The sequence below is a fragment of the Rhamphochromis sp. 'chilingali' genome (genome assembly GCF_963969265.1).
Source record: "Rhamphochromis sp. 'chilingali' genome assembly, chromosome: 19".
In the NCBI taxonomy this organism is placed as follows: domain Eukaryota; kingdom Metazoa; phylum Chordata; class Actinopteri; order Cichliformes; family Cichlidae; genus Rhamphochromis; species Rhamphochromis sp. 'chilingali'.
Genome location: NC_137946.1, coordinates 27265796 through 27289716, shown reverse-complemented (window position 1 = coordinate 27289716; position 23921 = coordinate 27265796). Strand labels below are relative to the sequence as shown.

The window sequence follows — 23921 nt, the reverse complement described above, 5'->3', positions numbered from 1 at the left end:
CAGCTGTCTCCACTCCCCTAATCTTCCTCTTGTGTATATATTGTCTCAGTCTCCCCTTGTCCCTGGTCGGAGTCTCTGCTGGTGTTCCCTTCATGGTTTCATGGGTTTTTAGTATTTCACAGTTTAGGTTCTCTGTTCATCTGCATTCAGGTCGTCTCACTGCATCACACAATCTGCAGCCAGTGGCGGCTATTTATTTCTAACACTAAGGATTTGAATGCTGTTGTGTATAAATAACCCATCAAGTCTTCAGTTTTTGAAACGGAGTGCTTTCTTCTTGTTGGCAACATCAGATAACTGGGCATGCTTTGCTTGTAGTCAAGACATTTTAATAGCAAAAGCTGCTCCAAAGAAATAACAATGGCGGACTGCAGCTAAACATTTGGAGTTTAAGAATTCGAATTTGTGCTACTGAAGCAGTGGCTTTGCTTAGTCTCTGCTGACATTAGAGCAGGGTGCAAATCTGAACATCTGTTTAGGTACTAAAAAAAATGGAGAAGGTTTGTTTTCATGTGGGTCTGTTTCTGACCATTTAAATATGTTCAACAATAAAAGTTATCCAAACTTACCTGGTCCAAAGAGAAAATTGCCCACCAAACCTGATGGTATGGGGGGCAATTGGCAGCGAGAACTGGCAACTAGGACTTTGGCCTAGTTGCCAGTCGTAGTTGAAGAGTGGGACTTTGACCCACTCTTCTTTGCAGAATCGTTTTAATTTAGCCAAGCTGGGGAGATTTCAAGCCTTTATGGCCTGCTTAATGACATTAAATGGCAACCAGATTTAAATCAAGTTGGGTGGGTTTCTCCATGGACCTCTCCCTTGAATGCCGTTTTTACCCAGTGTCTTTCTTACTGTTGAACCATGAGCTCTGACTTTAACTGAGGCCTGCGGTTTTTCAGATGTTGTTTAATTTTAGTAGGTCAGCCACTCCTGGGAAGGCTCACCACTGCTCTGAGTTTTCTCTGTTTGTGGATAATGGCTCTCACTGTGGTTCAATGGAGTCCCAAAGCCTGAGAAATGGCTTTGTAACCCTTTCAAGACTGAATGATGTCAATAAACTTTGTTTCTCAGCTGATTCTCCAGGTTGTTGGATGCTATAGTGCTTTTTGAGAACTTTCAGTTTACTTAACTTTGTCATGCCATCATGCCCTCTCTGAGGGAATGAATGATAAACTTTTTTAAATGGGGAAAAAGTATTTTTTCACAGCACTGTAAGCGTCTTACTACAGTAGACACAAAAAAGTGAACAAATCCTCCTATATGTCAAAGACATCCAGAAAATATTTGTTTCTATATGAGTTTCACTTGAACTTTTTACTTTAAAATCTACCAGTGTTTGTTGTTGCAAAGCTATAATCGAGATTCTTTTTCATTGCCAATATATTCCTTTCCAGCCTGACATTGCATTATTTAACCATGTAATCCATAATAGACCAAAGCAAAAACTGGTGATAGCAGAAAGGCCCTTTGAGATTCATTCAAATGTAAGATAATGCATCTGAGTGAATTGCTAATAAATCGCCTTGCTTTAAAGTGCCAAACACGCACACACACTCACACACTCACACACACACACTGAAAAGCCTCAAAAGCTAGAGGTGTCACAGTTAAGGCAGAGGTATATAAAATTGTAAAACTATATTCACTGTGCTACAAATAATCAAATATTTAAGTAGCATTAAATTTTGACGAGATGATGGCTTAAGATGAAAAGTCAGGGGATCAAGAACAACAGCATGTTTACAAATCCTCTGCAAAAGGAAGAGGACCATTTTGGAACCTACCCCGAAATTAGTGTAGCTGCTGATAACTAATAAGGCATCTTTGTATATAATTTTACTTAAAATGTAAGACATTATGACACAGCTATGTACTTATACCCCCACCTACACACACACACACAATTTTTGTGGAACACTGGATTTGTGACACATTACGTAAGAGCCGGGTGTGAAGAGCTTTGTAGGGTGTTACATGCTTGCAGTGAGCATGTAAGTGGCTTTTGTGCAGCCACTGCTGTATGCTGTATGCCACACATAATGCCTTTATCTCTCTGCTAAGCCTAATGAGTGCAACTCAAGTTATAACAATGCAACGGAAATAAAAAGAAAGTATTCTAAAGCTCTAAGAGTACCGCTGCATTGTGATTTGTTTATGTTTTGTACACGGGACATTCTACACTCGTATTTATTCTCGTTATTTACTTTCTGTTATCTCGTGTCCAACCGCTACTTGTAAGTTTATATTTTTTCCCTTGCTTTTGTTCACCAGACTTTGCAGCTATTTGGAAGCAGATATATGGGAGTTATAATACAAGTACTGCTTCATCTCACAAGAATGGGGAAGCTGCAGCCCGATGAAGCCTAAATGTATGTCAGTTCGATACGCTGTAACAGTAATGAAAATTACAGTCGTTGGGGAAATTCGGAAATTATAGAGTAATTATTGATGAATATGCAACAGCTGTTACACAACGGCTCTTTAATTGTTGTTGTCAATATGTAACTAAATGAATTTTCTGAAGACTTCAACAAAGACTCTCGGTTACATCAAAATCCTCCTCCTTTGCATCATCCAAAGGCCACAATTTTCTCCACAACTGACCTTTATCTCAAAAAAAGGACGTATCTTATTACTATGACCGCATTTATCACAAATCTAAGAGCTCTACTGTCATAATTTACATATGTGAAAATTCTTGAAAGATGTGCACATAAGCAAACCAATACATATTGTCACTATTTGACAGCTTGCTGTGAGACCGCTACATTTTAAGCACAATTTCTCAATTTGAATTTAAAAGAAGATAATGCATTATTACAGTGGGACTAAATAAAAGGCTAAGTAAGTTCCCCCCCTTGGGATACATGAATAACAATAATTTAAAATAATATTCAAGATAATATCAGTCAAAATAATCTTTTTGTCTGAGATCAAAAGACACAGCTGAAAAACGTCATCCTCTGGAGACCATGAATATTCATATGAAATTTCATGGCAGACTCTGTGACAGTATCTATGCCTTGATGTGAAAGAGTTGATAACGTGATCATCAAATTAAGTGATCATCTCAGCTTGAGAAGGAAGCTTTCTCCTCATGCTAACTTCAGTTGAATTGCAGTTACCGGTCATTTTATTAGGTACATGTGTTCATCTACTTGTTTGCAAATCTCTAATCCAGCGGTCTCCAACCTTTTTTGCGCCACGGACCGGTTTATGCCCGACAATATTTTCACGGACCGGCCTTTAAGGTGTCGCGGATAAATACAACAACATAAAACTAGTACCGGTACCGAAAAAAAGAAGATTTATTCACAACACACGTGACAGGACTCAGGAAAACCGAGTTAACGATAAAAATAACAACAAAATAACGTTGAAAACCGATTAAAAACCCTGAAAACCATACATTTCACACCTGAGCCTCAACTCTCGCGGCCCGGTACCAAACGACTCACGGACCGGTACCGGTCCGATGCCCGGGGGTTGGGGACCGCTGCTCTAATCAACCAATCTCATTCCAGCAGCTCAATGCATTTAGGCTGGTATACATGGTCAAGATGACTTCCTGAAGTTCGAGCTGAGCATCAGCTTGGAGAAGAAAAGGTGATTTAAGGGAATTTGAATGTGACATGGTTGTTGGTGCCAGGGGGGCTGGTATGAGTATTTCAGAATTTGCTGATCCACACAACCGTCTCTTACACAGAATTTTCCAAAAAAAGATAAAATGCCCAGTGAGCAGCAGTTCTGTGAGTAACTGTCACTATTTGTTGATGCCAGAGGTTAGAGGAGAATGGCCAGACTGCTTTGAGCTCATAGGATGGCAACAATAACTTAAATAACCTGTCATTACAAGCAAGGTATGCAGAACAGCATCTCTAAACACATCTTGTCTCATAGACAAGACAGATGAAAGAAGATATTGCTCTGGATTTCTGCTGCTTAATAAGGATGGTAGGGTCATAATTTGGCCTAAATAACATGAACACATCCATCCTGCCTTGCACCAGTGGTTCAGAGTGGCAGTGATGGTGTAATAGAGTTCGGGATATCTTTTTTTTTTTTTTTTGGCATACTTTGGCCCCTTAGTACCAGCTGTGCATTGTTTAAACACCAAAGTCTACCTGATTATTGTTGCTGACTGTGTCCATCTTTCTATGACCACAGTGTACACATTTTTCTGATAGTTGCTTCCAACAGGAGATTCTCATTACAGACATGCAGCTGATAAATCTGCAGTAACTGTGAGATGCTGTCATGTCAACGTCATGTACCAGAATCTCTGAGGAATGTTTCTAGCGCCTCGTTGAATCTATGCCATAAAGACTTAATGCAGTTCTGCTGATAAAATGTGATCCAACCCAGTACTAGAAAGTACCTAATAAGTCTGAAAGTATATTGGTGATGAACTGACCTTCTTTAATGGTGTTTTCTTCAAACTTTTTTTAACGTGATGTGCAATCTTTTTTCACATTTTTCATGTGTTTGGTGTAATATTTTCAGTGAAATCTAAGCTGATGCTGCTTTAGCTGCTTTTTCACATTAATTTTCATGCTCTTTTGCTCACTAAAGGCCACTTAACATCAAGAGTACATCGAGTGCATGTTTGAAATACAGAGGCCAAAGCTACAACTCAAAAAGCTTTTCACTGAAGTCTCCTGATACAGCGAGAAAATGTTTTGATCATTTTTGTCTGGACACTTGGCAAAAAATAGATTTACTTTAAGAAAATATTATTTTGTATAAAGAAGTGACAAATACCTGCCAATACACTGATATCATTATCATCTCTCACAACTTTACACCATGAAATCTGTCTAAAACTCAAGTTAATTACTTTTAAAACCAAGAACTAATCTAACTGCAACCAAGGTTCATTCATTAGGTAGCAAATAATGGACCATTAATGACTCGATCACACCATAGAAAAAATAGGACGGTAATCTCCTTACAACCAGGAAAGAAGTTGGTGGTGTCCAGTGAGTAAGCACCTGCTGGGACCTGTCCCCAAACCTGCAACCTGTCTCCAAACAATCGCGGCTCGACTTTTATCACTCTCAGAAAGATTATTGAAGAGTTGCAAACAACTGTTATGTAGCTCATAAACACAGGCAGATTATAAAGACGTCGCTGATGAGTACAACTCGTCTGCAGTTTGACTGTTAGAAACTCTGGGAATTGACTCAACTGGTTCTCAACTGGTTGTTTTTCTGGTTGCAACCCTGTCAAAAGAAAGTCACACTAAATCACTATATTATCACAAACAGATTACATGTAATTGCCAACTTGACCATTAAATTGCAAACTGACAATAGACTGATAACATTCAGGCTCCACCTTTTTGCCATTTTACGCACCAAAGCTTTGAAGACGGCAACCGACCGTGAGGGGTCGAAGACCTGCTCCCTGTCTTTAAAGCAATCACTTCAAAGGCAATGAGTACACTTATTTTTTGCATACAGTTGCAATAATCTTGATCACGTTGCTGTCTTCAACTAGTGTTTTCCCTAGTGTCACCGTGGCGTAATGCAAGACTCAGTTCTATAAAGAGCAAAAGTAGAAATAAATGCAGCTGTAGGTATTCCTGAAAGTTAAAGTGCAGAATATGGATAGTTTTAGTCCATAACATTATATTGCTTTTACCTGAAGGGACCCATTGTGGCCCTTATGGCCTCATTAAGGTACGTTTCACTATGAGGATGCGCACCATTCTCTACCCATCTCTGACAGCGCCGAAACCATAAAGCAGGTGCGTCACTTTAGGATACAAATTAAAAAGCCTAAACAGGCTTCCCTCCCTTCTATTTCCACCATCTCTTCCTTTTCCCTCTCGCCTCTCATGCCTCTCTTTGCACAGAGGACACAAAGGGGAGGGATTGTACGGGAATCAAATAAAGAAATCAAGAAGTAAACAGAGGAATGGCGAGGGAGGCAGGAAGGGTAGCAGGGAGGGATGGATGGAATGCGGCTGCTTGTTGGTGTTGCTAATGATGAGGAAAATGGAGGGTCATGTGGGAGCCATGGCTGGATGGAGAGAGAGGGAGGTGGTGTAGAATGGGAAGTCAAGCCAATCTGAGGGGTGGGTGGATGCTTTTGTGTATAATCCCAGAATGTTTTCTGTCTATGTCTCAAGTCGTGTGCGCTGACACGTGTTCATATTACTCGGTGGCAGTACATGCCTTTACTTATGTGAGTCAAACCAGGTTATCCATGAGCGAGAGGCCGTGTGCCTGTCGAAGTGTGTGCGCAAGCGATGTCTACGTGCACGTGGGAGTGGAGGGAGCGTCAGCCAAGTGATTAATGCGTCAGAGAGGCAGCTGTGGTCTGGGCTCACTCATTTGGAAATATCTTTCAAGGAAGAAAGACAGAACAGAAGAGCAGTGGGGAAGAGGAAGGAGGAGACGCTTCTATATCCCCTGAAAGATAAACAAAAGTAAGCTGAGAGCCTTTACCAGGGTCAGCGAAGGAGAGACAGCATTACAGAATAGGGGAAGGAAGTAGAGGGCACTGCAGCATCCTTCTGTCTATCATATCATGATTCATTGGTGTCTGCTTTAAGCATCAGTGCTTCTTCAGCTAATGTTTTGTGAATGAAATAATGACTGGGACTAGGGGTGGAACAAAATATTGTATCACAATATCACTGTGCTTCCACTTGTGACAGATACTGATAGAGCGGTGCTAAATATCAATATTTTATTCTCTTTTTTTACTCAAAATGGATTACCCTGCCAATTTCACAAACCACAGTCAGTACTTCACTACTCGTGAAGGAGCTTACTAAATAAAATAGGGTAAACTGAAGTTTACAGTGAAGAACAAGAAAGTCACAATAAAAAATGGCACACTGAGGAGGTAGAAGGGAAGCAGAAATGATTAGTTAAGCTATACATTATTAAAAACTGAAGAAAAATCTTTTCAATTTCATACATCGTCAAATCGCAACAACAGTTGCCTCAAAGTGTTTTATATTCTAAGGTAAACATCCCACAATAATACAAAGAAAACCCCAACAATCAGACAATCCCCCTATGACCAAGTACTCTTCCAGGAACTCTCTAGAGTCATGAAAAAAGAAAAACACCCATGATTCCGTAGTTTGTAAAACCCTGTTTAGTAGCAAGAACTTGAAGTAATCGTTTTCTATAGGAAAATAAGTCTCTCACATCGTTATTGGGAATTTTTACCCCACTTTTCTTTTTGCGGGCATTTATACATTACATTATATTCATTTATACACAGCTGTCTTCAGGTTAGATAAGATTGAGGTTTGGACTTTGACTGGGCCAATACGGCACCTCTTTTTCAGCCATTCTGTTGTTCATTTCCTTCTGTTCTAGCAATCATTGTCCTGTTCCATGACCCAGTTTCAGCCAAGCTTTGTCAGACAGATGGCATCACATTTGATTCTAGAGTCTTTTGGTATCCGGTTTTTAGGTGATGACAAATGAACCCTGCTTCAGGGTCCAAACTACTCTGCGTTTATTAAGGCTGTTGTGTTTCTAACATGTTTTAATGCTTTGTATCTTGTTTTATTTAATCTAAACGAGCCCCTAAAAAGGCAGCGATCATACTTTTGGCCTCTCTCTGTTTTTATTACCACTTTTCATTTTAAAGCTCAGGTTTTAAAACCTTACAATGTAACTACAGCTCAGCCCATGCAGCAGTATATTAATGACTAACCTCGTATTATGGATGGATTATCTCAGTTCTTTTCCCGACTGAAGTTTGGTCCCATTTGTCCCAAACAACCCGGAACCCTCAAGTTAAATTTTATCACCGGAAACAAGTTAGCGTTCATCCTCCAGCTTCACTGGGCTAATGTGTTTATATTATGCTAACATAGCTGTGCCGCTAGCGATCACATCATTATATACCAGCTACTCCAACTTCAGTGATCCTACAAATGTCACTGCTGTTTAGTTTTCTGTCTTCATTTATGCCGGAAGTGACAGCAGAGCCGTACGTTTTAATTTCTTCTGAAATCTCTCAGTCAGAACATGGTATGTCATGTTTAGGTGGAAACTAGCGAGCTAACTTCCTGCTAACTTCTAACTCTGTTAAATTTAATAAATTCAGTTTTTATGGATGCCTGGATGTTAAACTTAATTGTTACACTTCCCTAGATGGCTCAGTAACTCGAGCTCTGGAAGGGCTGAAAACTTTGTCTAAAACTATGCATGAACACTCAGGAATCGACAACCCGCTGGAGAGCTGGATGACATCCGTGTTCGGACAATGGAAAGGGTTTGTGATGCCTGTAATGCTTTCTATTGCATCATTTCTAGGGATATTGGTGACTTGTGGTTGTTGTCTCATTCCTTGCGCCAGAGGATTGTTGGAAAAGGTAATCACGAGGGCAGTGGACCCCGGAGAGCTGACCATGATGTCATTGATGGAGCTAGAAGTAGGCCTAACTGAGTGGGCCGAGGAGTGACACAACAAACGGTGTGGTGACGTCTCTGAAAGAGATTATTATAAATAATTTTATTGCTACAATATATCCTGCATCATTAATAATATAATCTATAGCATTGATACTGCATTAAGATGTTCATTAAAACCTGCCGGCCTCACAGTAACCTTTTATTACAGGTGCAGTCATAATAATTGTACACACACATTGCATTTTGTGCTTATTAAAGAGTTGAAGTTCAGTCAATTAAGGGAAGGTCATAAGCCTCGTTCGGAGCGATGTCCGGACGATCTATTGTGTAAGTGACTTGGAGCTACAGAAGGTTAAAACTGCATACACGCTTACAAAACACATATAATACATACAATCTAGAAACAGGTCTGAGCAAAGGCCTGAATGTATTCAGCAACCTGTTGCATTAGAGTTTGCTTAGTAACAGGTGACAGAAGATGTGTCAGAGAGGAGGACAAGCCCTCAGGGACCATTTAGGCTTGCAACTTATTGCCTTTTACGGAAGGTGTGATAGAAAAAGGAACTTCTTTGTCTAATTTTAGGGGTTTAAGATTGACCATTTACTGTAAACTATGCACATAATGTTCTTAAGATGCAAATAATGTTCTTATAACACGTGAAGGGGCGTTAACCCTGACATTATAAAAAAGCCATTGTCTGTGTATTTTGGGCAAAGAAGTCCGCTGATGTGATGCTGTGTGCTTCTTCCCACGCATGTGTTCTTAATAAACTCTTCATCTGATTGCACTCTACTGGGCCTCCATTGGTTTGTTTTTGTGCCACATTTTCGAATCCGGGACGGCAGTCTTATTTAATCTTTTCTAACTGTACTCTCATGAACTTTAACATTTAACATGCTAACTGAGGCCTGTAAAGTCTTGGGTTTTATACAGATTCTCTGAGCATTGGGGTGATTTTAATGAAACATCCACTCCTGGGAAGATTGTAGCATTGTGTTAATAACACACCTGAATGGTCCAGACCAGCAATTTATTAAAACTTCTGCTTTTATAGAGGTGCAACCTTTTCTGCTAATGATAAGTTAATTGAGTGAATTTATTAATTTGGTTACCCACTTAATTGCAATGGAAATGGAGGACTGAATAAAGCCATGTGAAAAGTTATTGTTTTCATGAATGTAACTATAATTTCAGCCACTCTGAAATATATTCAAAAATAACATTAACCATAACCCAACTATTTACCTGATATGACATTAAAAAAAAAAAGATAATGCAAGCATCCAATATAATTCTCCAAGACCATGTAAAGCATTTTCTTTTTGGAAAACTGCACAGAATGTTTATTTGAGCATATTTATACTGCAGTAAGGTCACCTCCAAACTAAGACAGAATGCAGACAGAAAACAGCTTGTACTGTAGACCTACTGTGTATACTGACTGAACCATTTTAAATGTGCAGCCAGTCATGTGGATATTATGTTGAGTCAGGCAGCTGTAGAAAAGCGTGAGAAAGCAGAACAGGGATATCTCACCATCAGCTCCTGACACACACTGGGTGAAGCAGGTTTACTCTTCAGACCCCGTGACAAGTGACAAACAACTGATGACAAAGGTGTTTGTCTAAGAAAAATCTCTAAAATGTTCAGCAGTGCAATTTTCTGTCAAGTAAACAACACATCAAGAAGTGCCCTGCCACAAAAATGAGACTAACAGGCAATATAATTAATACAAAGCATAACGGAAATGGAACTGAATATAATTCTTTTAGTAAGATGAATGAAATTAAAAATGACAGGTTAAGGAAACAACAGTAATAATCTCATTAAAACATAACAGGACTAAATGCCTGCAAAAAACTGCACAGGAATGGCCTGAGGTACACATCAACCTGCCCAAGGCATCGCCCCAGCCTGCAACCTTAGGAGATTACCAAGTTGCATAGGCATTTGCAGGATGCGGTGAATCCACAGAGGCCCACACCAACAACCTGCAAGTGCTGAAAGATTCACCGGTGACCCAGCAGCATATACTACAGGATACACATAGGAGATCCAGAGGCTTTGATTCCCAACTGCTCAAACTGGCTTTGAAAATATGGAATAGCACCTTAGTCATGAAACACTGCACAAGCTCTTTACCTTCTCATAGATTCCTGAAGGGGTACATGGGTTTCCTCACAAGTCTAAATGTTCATGGGCTTGGAGATGGAGAGATATGGGCACATCATCTATTGGTATGAGCTTTTCGATCCCTTTAAAAAATTCACGAGCTCTTGGTTGAGACAGCCGTCAAAAAGTCAGTCATTCCTGGTGGGCACTGGACACTGCGAGGACTGCCCCAGTTATTGGAGAATTGGACAGATGGGAGGATGATGACATGGGTAGGACTGACACCTTTGTCAAGCTGTTTTAAAGCAATGACAGGTGGTGTATTTCCACAGCCATATATACTGCGAGACATGTGCTACTCCACAACAAATTGAAGAAAGGCTGAATTGTTTTAACTTCATTTCACTCCACCCAGTATGGTGGGATTGCTGTATACCAGTGTCGACTTAAAATTGTGTTACACTCTGATAACACTGGTCTCTAGTGATTGCTTTGAGAAAATAAAATCCCCTCCCCTATGGAAATCAATTACAATTGAGGTAATGACAGACTAAAGATTAATAATTTCAGAACATTTTATTAGAGACACAACTGTTGTCTGACTATGTCCTATATCCACACGATATTGCCATCAACATCAAAGCAGTTCCTCATCAGCAGGCGGACAAACTGTTACCTGTTGGCAGAAGCGTTATGGACAAAAATGGAGAATGAACGTGGTTTTGAACAAAGATTCAGAGTAGCAGACAGTACGCCAGTCTTTCTTTCCATAAGAGAAAGAAACCATAGTGAACTGGCTAGATGACGCGCTAAGGCAACATACATTATCTGCAGATTTCACGCACCTTCAGTCTGTTATTGACAAAACACTGCTTGCTATGCATACATCACAGCTGTGATTGCAGTTGCTGATGGCATGACTTAGTGCATGTGACGACTAACAGGATCAATAGTGGGTCAACGATCATTAGAGCCACTTCCAAAGAGCACAGCCCTCACTAGGGGTTAAATGCCTGGGACTCTCCGACCTTTTCAGAACTCAAGAAGCCTCTGGGAGAGAAGCCTTTGCGAGCCTAAAGAAGTCCAGTTGTCTTTTTGAAGCTCCCAAGACTCTACTCAGCAACAGCATTGTCTAAAGTACTAGGCTGAATTCATAAAGCCATTATTTCGGCATTGCACCCAAACAATGGGTTAAAAAGGCAAAAGCCTTGTGTTAATCTCATGGTAGCTCTCTTTGTGGTCAGCATCGAGGGATTCTTTCCAAGTTACGTGCATTGTGATTGTAATAGTAATTGCATTGTAATTTATTCACTGTTTATGCAAAAAACAAAACAAAAGCAATAAATGTAGTTCTGAGAACCAAAGTTTACTAAAGGCTAAATGCAGTGTAAATGCAGGCATTGTGAATATACCCCGATCCGCAGCACTGGCCGTAACGCTACAATGTTGCCACAGTAACTATTTTACAACCATTAAATAAATTACGCAAACACCTTTTGTTATATTTCTTCCCTTGTGTCTTACTTTAGCAGCTATGAAATAGGTTAATATTATATGGTTTGTTGTCATTTGGAATATTTTTAAATGTTAATCATTTGCTCACTAGAGATCTCATATCTTGCTGGAGTTGGAGAATCAGAAAAAAAAAAGTCTTGTATTTTTGTAACATTGATTACACTGTTGTACTCAGCTATATTTATATGGTGAGAAAGTCGTTTTTTTCCGTAATAACACCATTCACACCCTAAAATTATGATTCAGTTTCTGTTGATTTCAGATATTGCGTTAACATTCACTTTAGCATTCTAGCATATTCTTGAAATAAGCTGAATTTGAAACAAGTTGCAGGCTGGAGAAACTGATCAGGAGGGCTAGCTCTGTGGTCGGCATGAAGCTGGACACTCTGGTGACAGTGGCAGAGAAAAGGACATTAAAGAAACTGATGGACATTATGGACAATGCTGGGCATCCTCTGCACACGGCCATAAACAACCAGAAGAGTCTGTTCAGTGACAGGTTGCTTCTCCCCAAGACAAGAACTAACAGACTTAAAAACTCCTTTGTCCCACACGCCATCAGACTGTTTAACTCCTCTCTGGAGGGGAGAGGGAGGGGAAACAGGAGGACAAAGGAGGGGGGAACAACTAAGCTGTAGTGCCTCTTCACCTCACTGTACAATACCTTGTGCAATACTTTTTGTAAATAGTCAACAGTGCAATAGACTCAATACTTGAAATGTGCAATTCACTTGTATTTTTATTTTTTATTCCTATTTATTCTATTTATCCCCTTTGTATATTTTATTTATATTTGTCTCTGTATTTATATATATGTGTGTGTGTGTGTGTGTGTGTGTGTGTGTGTGTGTGTGTGTGTGTGTATATATATATATATATATATATATATATATATATATATATATATATATATATATATATATATATATATATATATATATATATATATATATATATATATAACAGTTCTGTAACTGTAACTTTGGTCGTTGCTGTGCTTTTTTTGGAAGTCGAATTTCCCAGAGGAACCCACCCGAGGGATTAATAAAGTTCTATCTTATCTCTTATCTTAATATTTGTACACCAACATTTCTTTCTTCATCATCTATTTATTTACCCAAGTTCTTAGACTCACTGGCTGCAGTTGAATACAAACATTTCTTTTATCCCGATTGTTTCTGATTGATTCTGACTGCTTGAAAAGAACATGATGTTTGGCTTAATACAGTCTGGTGTTTACATCTGCCAACACATTTGGTCTGTCATGCATTCATCTTCCTCAATGGTTATCTTCTCTTTGACGTGTATTTGATCAGTTCCCTGAAGATAGATACATATCAGCACAGTAGTTGCTGTTATTCATATTCCTTAATTCTTGTTTTTACAATATATGTACGGTTTTAAAACATTCACATGGTTGTTTACCAGTTCATAAACATTTCCTACAAAACTGATGCTATAAGATGGCCAGTATTTCTGCTTTGCTGTGTTTGTTGTGCAACTATCAAATATTGCATACAGTCATTTATTATTTTATGTTGATTTCATTAAGATAATTGGTTTTAATCAAAAGTAAAATGTCAATAAAAGCTACAACTGAGACAGTACACATTATTACATCCACTAATCAAAGAATGAATATTTAAAACAAATATCAAGCCGTAGCTGAATTATTTAAAAACATTTGATTATAATTCCTGAAATGTGATTTGATGTATGCACGCTTAATCGTCTCCTCTCAGTGGACAAAAAGCAGGCTATGCTTTTCTTGCTTCAAGGAAAAAGCCCAACATTTTCTCCTACTTACTTCCTGTTTTTGCAACAACAAAAAGCTCGAAATTAACTCCATTTAACTTCAAGATGATGACAACATCAGCACCAGTTTTATACTGAAAATAATATAAAGCATAGCAACATAAAGCCCATACACATCTATTTCAGTTTAAATCTTTTTTGAATTACCTTGAACTACCTTAGTGATGAGGTTATGACAGTTATATTGCTCACATGATTTTTTTTTTTTTTTTACACACAATTTGTCTAACTTAAAGTTCAATCACCGGTTTCTTTTATCAGGTAGTGATAGTGAGCAACAAGGCAAATGTCTATTTATCTGAAAATGTCAAAGATAATTACTTTAAACAGCCACTGCCATGATATTGTATCTGCATTATGACAGATTAATTAGGAGATGAAACAGTTGAAACAGCTGTGCCATTTTCCTTAACGATCAAGACGTGTTTGTGGTCAAAGTTCAACCATTTAGATTTTATTACGCTCTCAGTACATCAGATCACATCACAATAAAGCCCTGCAAGGGTTGTCTGAATCAAGCGGGAGGAGAGAAAGCAAGCAGACATCTAAAACACTGGAAGCATGCATTGTTATCATTCTGACGTTTGAGACGTGTGTCATATATGAATAATTTTTCAGTTGCGGCCACGCTGGAGCGTTGGCTTGCGTTATGCTTGCAAAACTCTACTCTCTCACCACTTTTAAATCACCTCTCAAAACCCATCTATTCAGAATTGTATACACCTGATTCTGTTTTAGTCCATTTTGACCTTGTTCAGCTTTTATACTTTCATGCTTGTTTTTTTGTCTAAATTATATTTTGCTATGTTTTATTATATTGTATTGTTGCTATTGTTCTTGTGCTTGTGCTTGGCGCCTATAAATAAAATGTATTATTATTATTTATTATTAAAACCTCATAAAGTGCAAAATCTCTGATGTTAATTTTGGGAGCTATTGCTTTATCTGTAGGTTTTCCTCAAAGGTAATAAAGGTCACAATCCTGCAGATGATCAAATCGACTGGCCCAATAACTTTGGATATTTAAGATTAAAGGCAGACAAGGTCAGAACAACAACACAGACATACTGTTGGCTTTTTTGCTTGCTCTACTGTAGCTTCATCTTTAAATAATAACAACATTCATCAGCAAGTTGAAACCTATACTTTTAACTTCAACTTTTTTAGTTTATTCCAAGTACCGTAGAAGAAGCTGCCTCCATAAAAGCTGTTTTACTGAGCTCTGTGCCTACTCTTAGTACAGGCAAGAGCAGGGGGTCTAACCTATGCTCAGTGTGAGCTGTAATTTTTTTATGGGATGCAGTTCCCTTACCCTTTACATCTTATTACATTCTCTTCTCCCTGGCATAATGCAGAGGCAGTGTTAGGATCTATATTGAAAGGTCTGAATGATATATTTTTGCAAAGATGCACCAACAGTGATAATCTGGGATGATACCGGCTCCAGAGCTTGTTACTGGTCCCGCCAACCTGCAGAGTGCTTCCTATTGTATCGTTTGTTGTCTCTCTGTGCTCTTCTTTTCCCTCTCTTTGCTTCACCCTCACCCCAACTGGCTGTGGCAGATGGTCACCCTCCCCGAGCCTGGTTCTGCTGTTCGGTTTGTTCCTGTTAAAATACTTTTTTTCCCCTCCCCTGTCACCAAATGCTGCGCAGAGGGAATCATTTGGTTTCTGGTTTGCCCCGAGAGGACTGTTGTCGGCTGAATAGACGAATTGTATTAATAAATTGACCAATTACTTGTGCGACAATGTATCAGTGGTATTTCTTGTTTTTATTGTGGTTCTTTATAACCCAGTTTGTGCCAAGGGAACAAACAAATCTTTGTTGTAAAAAGTAACAAGGCTGTTTCAAAGTTCTTCTGTCCTTCGTCACACAATCTTTGAACATTTAACGACCGCAAAACTGAAAGTGACACAAAAGAGAAATACTGGCCACTGGCATCAGTGAGTCGGTGTCATTTTATTTACCAAAAGGCAAGAGATGGCAGTCAGCATGATGTCTACTGAATCCTCCTATACACTGGTGAATTCTTATATTTTTACTTTTCTAAATTAGGAATACCTAAACGGTAAAAATATGACATTCTGTAGCGCTAAAATTTCTAATCCAAAATTTAAATGAACACTTGAGCATTTGAATAAAATTCAGACCTCGTGTGCTTATTAAGTGAATAAATCAGAGCCAACAGGAATCAACCTGAGTAAAAGGAAAAAAAAGGTTTACTTAATGAATGAGCCGCATGCTTTGCTCATGGTATGGCTCTAAGCAGCATGTATTGACAAATGTAGATTGCAATGCATCCGACTGGGGGACTATTGACATTTCAACAGCAAAGACACATCCTCGTGGCAGGGAAATTTCTTGGTGCAGTGAGAGATGACCTTGCTGAATACATATTCTGTGAAAACGCTGATAGAGCTTCAGTAGCCTGGGAAATTGAACTTGTCTTATAAAAGGAAAGCATACAGGATGACAAGCAAACACTGTATGCGTGTGATTGATTCAGTCATTAATCTGAGCTGTACTCGACGTGTTTGTGTGTATATGGGGCTGCAAAGGTGCAAATGCATGCTTGTATGTGTTCAAAGAGCCCGTCTGTGCACACATGGATAAGACTCCTTCTGTTTAACTGCTGTCCCTCAGCCCACCTCTGTCCTCGCACGTCTTCCATTCTATTGATTGGCGCACAGAACAAATACGCGAGTCCCCATTGCAGGTAAAAAGAACTCTTGTCTGTAGTGGTGGGTAAACTAAGAAAACACCATGACCTCTGACAACAAGAAATGTTTTTCTTGTTCTCAAGTCTGTGAAAACGTTATTCTTTTTAGTACTGGTTTACTCCAGTAAACAAAAATAAAAATGTGTCAGTGATTTAGCTGATGCTACTATTATTTCTCCTCCTTCTTTGGTTGAGAATATTTTGAAAAGCTGAGAAGTACTTTAACAGTTGAATCAACTCTTGAATGGAAAAACATGCTCATGTTAGGTCTAAGTCACCCAGGACAAGAGATTGGTTAAACCACAGGTGTTCCCTGACCCATTGGCAAATGGTTGCTGGGGGTTGCTAGGTTAAATGGTATATGGTAATGTACCAAAAACTTCCTTATGATTGCTTTGGTCACTAGAGGTGGCCGCTTATAGTTTGCATGAAAGACGCCGACTTGTATGCAAACACTCACCCGTACTATCCGAGCTATAGTCAAACACAAACCTAAAACAGAACGTAAAAGGCAAGCACTTTGCTCGAGGTTCACTATAGCTCAGAGAATAAAAGGCGAGTGTTAGCAGACAAGTCAGTGCCGTTCATGCAAACAATGGCCAATCTTTGGGAGGGTACTAATTTCTCCTAGCAACTACCAGCAACCACATCTAACCGTCAGGGGAAAACACATTTTTTTCTCACTGACCAGTCTCTAGGCCTGTGTGACCATCTGAGAGACATGTGGTCACAATGGTAGGCTCACCCTATAGCAAACCCTACTTTATGATCCTTTAATGGGATATAATTTACAGCATGAACATTACCTAGAATTCAACAAGAAATTAAACTAATAACTGAGATCATTAAAAAAAACTTCAAATGATTTTTTTTACTTCAGTGTAACCAGATTACATTTTCCCAACCAGAGGATTTTCCCCTACTGGCCATTTGTTAGTTTAAGGCTTGTTGTCATTGTTTTCACTTTTCAAACCTTGAAATTATGTCATTTTTTTATAGACTTAAGATTGTAGCCATGTTGAATGCAGATGGGACGTTCTCTACTGACTGATTCATATTTTAGTTTGTATAAAATCAACAAAGTTAAAGCACTTCGACATGATGAGAACTTTGAGCTGAACGGTATCCGCATGCTTCGCTTAGGAAAGGCAGTAGAGCACATCTCCATGAGCTATTATTAATAGTGCGCCAACTGTCTCAACTTGTGTCATCTCTTTTTTCCTTCTTTCTTTTTTGAATTTGATATTTATTCTTGGGCTGTGAACTAAGCTATATTATTTTACTTCACAGACATCTTGAATTTAATCACATGCCTTAAACACCGGCTTAATCATACAAGCCTAAAATAAATCCAGTCCTCTATTTTTGGTCACTCATTTTCCATCTTGTTGCTCCTTTTACATTTTATTTCAGTATAATTTGTTGTAGAAAACAGAAGCACAATGAGAGCACTTATTCCAAAAGCTAAAATAAAGCAGTCCTAGAGTTAATTTTGTATTAATTTAAGCCAAAAAAAAGCCATCTGGCACATTTATTGAGTTCTTTAATAGACTCATAATTAACCAAAAGTGAATAATTTTACAAATGGAATGTTAAAGTGACTTTGCAGGCCAACAACTCTTAATTTATAACTGCAAACATTAATGTTTGTACTGCTGGACTTAAAGTGGCATTGCTAATGAATGTAAATTATCGAATTTCCCAGAGGAACCCACCCGAGGGATTAATAAAGTTCTATCTAAATTTAGAAATTTCTAAAACTGTATTTCAAACGTGGTGTTAAAACCTTAAAATCTTTAAAGGATAAGGCTGGCAGCACTGTGACATGCCTTTTTCTACCCCTCTGAAGTACTGCAATCATTGGCAAATAGTTCAAAAGGGTAAGCGAGCCAGATTTGGCAGCTTACACACTCATTTGGCACTCCCACTATTTCAGTCCACGCAATGGAATGCAACAGAAACATAGATCTAAGATGAACCTGAACACCGAGAAGACAGCTTATTAGAGTGTCCCAATTTGAATGTGTCAAATATTTCTTAAATTGTGACGGTTTTAGAAAACACTAAAAAAGATGAAACAACACGGTCAAAGTCTTTCTGTGCTGGGGATAAAAAGTACCCACTGATTTGGTTTTCACAATAAAGTCCAAGGTAACGGGTAACTGTCATTTGCAATGCATGTTGCAATGAGTTTTTGTCGCTGCTTTGTATGTGATAAGCTGAGAGACCACCACTGCTTGGTGGCAACCGGACAGGTTTGTGACCGAGAACAGGCCTGTGAAGGACTGGGCTCCGTCCAATCAGCCCCTAGGGAGGATCTCCTGCTCTTCAATTCTAATTCATGTACATATAAATAACTGTCACTGGCATTGCTAATTGGATTAAAAGGCTTGGTAGAGGAGAGATGGTGAGAGGAGGAGTGAAGACGTTAAGAGAGGCAGCATGGCATGATATGCAGCATAATTTTTTGTTGGAAAGGTGGCGATTTTTGCACTAAACCCCAATTATTGCTGAGTAAAAGCCACTATGTTTTAAAAGGAATAGCTGAAGCAAAGCAAGGAAGGAACAGAGGACAGTTCATCCTCATGTCATAATGTAGTATATTCTTTTAGCCTTACAGTATTAGTTGGAGCAGCTTTCATGCCCTGATAAGTCAGGACACCAAAATGATTATATAGCACAGTGTGTCGATATGATGGTGTAATACATAATACATAAACACTTTTTAAGAAAGCAAGTCGGGGACATTAAAATGTCAAAGAAAGCTAGATGTTGTCTGAAAAGCATCACCATCCAGTTGCAGTCTAAGCCGCCTAAATCACTCAGAGACCTTAAACAACAATAAGTACCGCCGGATGGAGCTCTGCAGGTTTGCCTTAATACCCAACATTACTCACTTTTCTCATTCAGCGGAGCAGCTGTTAAATTATTTGCTTGTACATCAGATAGTTGTTGCTGGAGTTTTTGTTCACAGCAGACAGAATATTTTTGCTAAAACTCAAATGCTGCATTTTGAAATCTGTATATTAACTGGTGGCACAATTCGACTTGGATGGAACAACGAGAAATCGGTGCATTTAATTTTTGCGCCCGATGACTGATTGCGAGAGCTTGCAGCAACCAGCTGGTTTCCTAGAGGTTGGGAAGGCAACAATCCCAACCTCTGGATATCCATTTTAGATCACGAGGTGATTGGACAGGTCACCTGGTTAGAGACAAACTGTCTCCAAGTAATCGAGGCCTGACACTGACTGACTGCAATTACTCTGAGACAGATTGGTGAAGGGTTGCAAATAATTACTGTTTGACTTATAAATACAGACAGACTGTAGGCATATCGCAATCTGTGTGAGTCAGTCTGAGCCAATGGGTGAACCTAATTACATTCTAAGGTTTTTGGCTTCAAAATGAGAAGAAAGAAAGAAACAGGTTTGTATTTAATGAAATTAACCTTCCTGCCTTCTTGGGACCTTTTTGTGCCACTGCTATGTGTTAACACTAGGAGTCCCAGGCTTCTACCTTTCTACCTTTAAAACCCACCACCAGCCAAATGGCTGGTAGGCTTTTAGCTAGGCTTTAGCTTCAGCCAAGTGGAAGCTAAATTGGCTAGTCATTCATATGTATATTAGGTTGTTAGCTGGGAATTCTGGAGGGAGGGGAGTGGGGGTGTGTGGATGAGGGGGTGGGGGAGCTGCTAAAAGCTGTGAACTTCCTTTTGTGTTTCATCTTGATGCATTCTCAATCATCCAGGGAAATAAATCTCCAAAAGTCACCAACTTGGAGTGTTTCAGTTTGCCATCTTAGGGAGAAATCAACACACATGGGTGTAGGTCCTTTGTTGCTGAGATTTATTGATAAAAACAGTACAAAAAACCAACCATTTGTACACATATTTACAAATAATAATAAAAAGTGAGTGAGTACATTTCAACATTTTCAGCAATCACTCACAATCCTGGCACTGCCATGGTATCTGTAGTCTGCATTTACCACATGTGTATCTGTAGCAGTGAACACATCGCACAGTGGCATGATTGTTCTTGCATTTGTGTTTGACCTGACACATGGCTCTTTTTCCAGGACTAGGTGTGGAGGGTTGTGTCCGAAGCAACTGTTCTTTTCTTGCCTTCTTCTCAGCTACATGAGAGTGAGCCAACTCTCTTGCAAGCTCCACCACATTTACATATGAATGACTAGCCAATCCACTAGTGGATTGAGGAATTTCCCTGCGAATCTTGTTGACTGTGCCGAGGATGGTGGTTTTCAGTCTAAGAAGTTTTTGCGCAAGTGAAAGCGATGTGAAAAAATTGTCCGTGGTAACATTTCTGCCCTTGTCTAGGAATGGTTCCATCAGCCTCATTACTACATTTTCAGAAAGTCTCTCCCCAGTGGGACGATTGGGGTCCTTGCCAAGATATGGGAAGACATTGCAAATGTACTTGGATTTTAGGTCGCAAGCCACCCAAAACTTGATCCCAAACTTGTCAGGTTTACTTGCAATATACTGCAGGAAACAGCACCGAGTCTTTGATGGGAAAAGCTGTTCATCAACGGTGATATATAGACCAGGGTTGTAGCACGTGATGCAGTTGGTGACCAATGATCCCCACACACTGGAAATTGCAGCGAACTTATCAGTCTTTGCTCGATTTGCTCCATTGTGGCATCAATCAGACCACTGGTATAATGTTGAAATGTACTCACTCACTTTTTATTATTATTTGTAAATATGTGTACAAATGGTTGGTTTTTTGTACTGTTTTTATCAATAAATCTCAGCAACAAAGGACATACACCCATGTGTGTTGATTTCTCCCTAAGATGGCAAACTGAAACACTCCAAGTTGGTGACTTTTGGAGATTTATTTCCCTGGATGATTGAGAATGCATCAAGATGAAACACAAAAGGAAGTTCACAGCTTTTAGCAGCTCCCCCACCCCCTCATCCACACACCCCCACTCCCCTCCCTCCAGAATTCCCAGCTAACAACCTAATATACATATGAATGACTAGCCAATTTAGCTTCCACTTGGCTGAAGCTAAAGCTTAGCTAAAAGCCATTTGGCTGCTCTCCGGGTTTTAAAGGTAGAAAAAGCCAAATGGCAGTCCGTGGTGATGTAAGTGTTAAATGGCTGCCATTTCCACTGTGTTCAGTGGAATATAACCAAACTTGCCACAGGATAGTTTTTACCTGTCAATGTTAATATTCCAGTGTGAATTCCTTAAATCAGCCTAAAATGGCTGAGCAGCAGAAATCCCCACACCCATCACCCTGGGGACCATTTTCTGCCCATTGACTTCCATTATAAACGCTATTTTTCAACCCCAAATTATCATCATATGATTTTATTTTTTCTTCTTTTCTTGGATGTCAATGAAGACTCAGGGCCTTGAAGTTTTAATTTTTAAATTGCAAAAAAAATGCAAAAAAAATAATGGCAGGTCAAAATGTATGTTGGTGCCAATCTTTGGTCCATCTAAAGGCCTACTTATAATGACAATCACATATTACTTCAACTGGTTTTTTGTGGAAATATTTAGTTTCGTTTTTTGGTTTTTGGGGCTTATAACACAGGGCGCTCATGTAATAACACTGGGATTTGAAGGGTTAAAACAACGAAAATATAATTAAAACTTTACATGAATATTTCAGGGAGAAGTAGTTTTACAAGGTTGGCTAATTTAAAGTGGAATAAAATATGGATATATGGTCTTTTTATGGCGTGGCTGAGAATGGTCCCTAGGGTGATGGGTGTGAGTTTTTTAAAGGATGGCAGGAGGGTTAAAGAAATGTATAGAGGAAGAACGTGGTAGTAAACATAATAGGATGGAAATTCCTGTTTTTCACAGCTCAAGGCATTTGAAATCACAATCATAATAATAACTACAAGAGATCCAGTAAAGCTAATGCTTATTGCCTTTTTTGCAAGTTTCAAGAGTGTGAGCCGGATCATTAGAATTTAATGGGTTCTTCTTTTGCCCATATTCCACCTCATAAAATCCAGGCTGAGTTTTTGTACAGTCTTGCTGATGACGGAAATACAGACAAACAAACAGCACAAAAAATCTCCCATAATCATCATCATTATCATCTCGAAGACTTACCCCAGACCTTACCACGATATATGGGGTTAAGATGTCGTTACCAGAGGCTACAGAGGAAAAACAGATCACACAGGTTGCTCTAAAACAGCGTAACATGCACCTCTGAGCACGTTTTCCAAAAACAACTCCTTTCTGGATTTTTCAGTTTGGAAGAAACTATCAAATCTCTACTGACACAGACAAACACACGCTGTGGTTGTGGTTTGCTGTCAGCAGCCACACCTTTCACCTTCTGTACTCGTCTCTTTCTCTCCCAAAATAATTGTAACACTCCAGCTCGCATGTAAAATTAATAAGAATATGATTACACACATTTGATTTGAAAGGCAACATCATTATCTCCTGAATGAAAGCTTAATAGGTAATTACGACAATGCAACAATGAAATGTAATACCAAAGTAGTGAAAGCTATATCCTCTTATCATTTTTAAATCACTGCCACTAGCAGTCTGCGACATAAATGCACTGTCTGTGTGTACAAATGTAGAACAGCAAAACTGCAAAGTCCAATTTTTTCCCTCCCAAAAGCTTTAATTTTAAATGCTTTTTCTTTCATTTTGAAAAAAAATATTGTTGAAATAAGACCCTTCGGATCATTGAACTCTCTCTCTGTGCAGTGTGTACTAAGTTGCTCAAGCTAGCGCTACTTAGAATGCCGGTAAGCGACAGAAGACATCAGCATCAATAACAGCAGCATGAGTTCGCAAGGGTGAGGTAGACAAAAATCAAAATGTGAGCTTGAGAGATGCTGAGAGAAAGACTGCAGATTTGACACACAGTGCAAAAATACGAGATGAAAGAGGAAGCATGTATTTGAAATGAAACAAAAGCTCGAATATGGTGGGAGGTTGTGGTCAGGAAAAGGAAAGGAGATGTGGGGGAGGCTTACCTGGGTCCTGTGCAGCTCCTGTGTTTGTGGAGGAGGGTACAGTAGGTGGGAAGAGGAGAAGCAGTGGGGAGAAACAGAAAGGGAGATTAGCGTTTAAAACCTCATTCAAAGTTGATTTGCCAGTGCATAAAGGTGCATGCAAGTACAGTACAGGACAAATAAGGTAAGAATCCAAAGGGAAACAACAATCATGCTTTTTCAGCGTTTTAACAAGAAAATTAAAAATTAAAAACAGCATTTTTAAAAACATTATACAGTCACTGAACAAAGCTCTTAGCTATGCCATACAAATAGCACAGCTTTTACCTTTTACTGGTTAAAGGACTGAAATATGGATTGAATCAGATTAGAATAATACCGTATTTAGAAAGG

At 39.1% G+C, this 23921-nt stretch overlaps 1 protein-coding gene across 3 annotated transcripts in view; it reads right to left on the bottom strand.

Moving 5' to 3' along the window:
- Positions 1-23921, bottom strand: part of cadm1a (cell adhesion molecule 1a) — a 501479-nt gene that overhangs the window by 154083 nt on the left and 323475 nt on the right. For 2 of the 3 annotated variants that reach the window (XM_080866462.1, XM_080866464.1), the window contains exon 2: positions 23550-23567. The exons of the other annotated variant lie outside the window; for it this stretch is intronic. In XM_080866462.1, coding sequence (XP_080722588.1) covers positions 23550-23567 — 18 coding nt within the window. The remainder of the gene's footprint in view (positions 1-23549; positions 23568-23921) is intronic. 3 annotated transcript variants of the gene reach the window in all.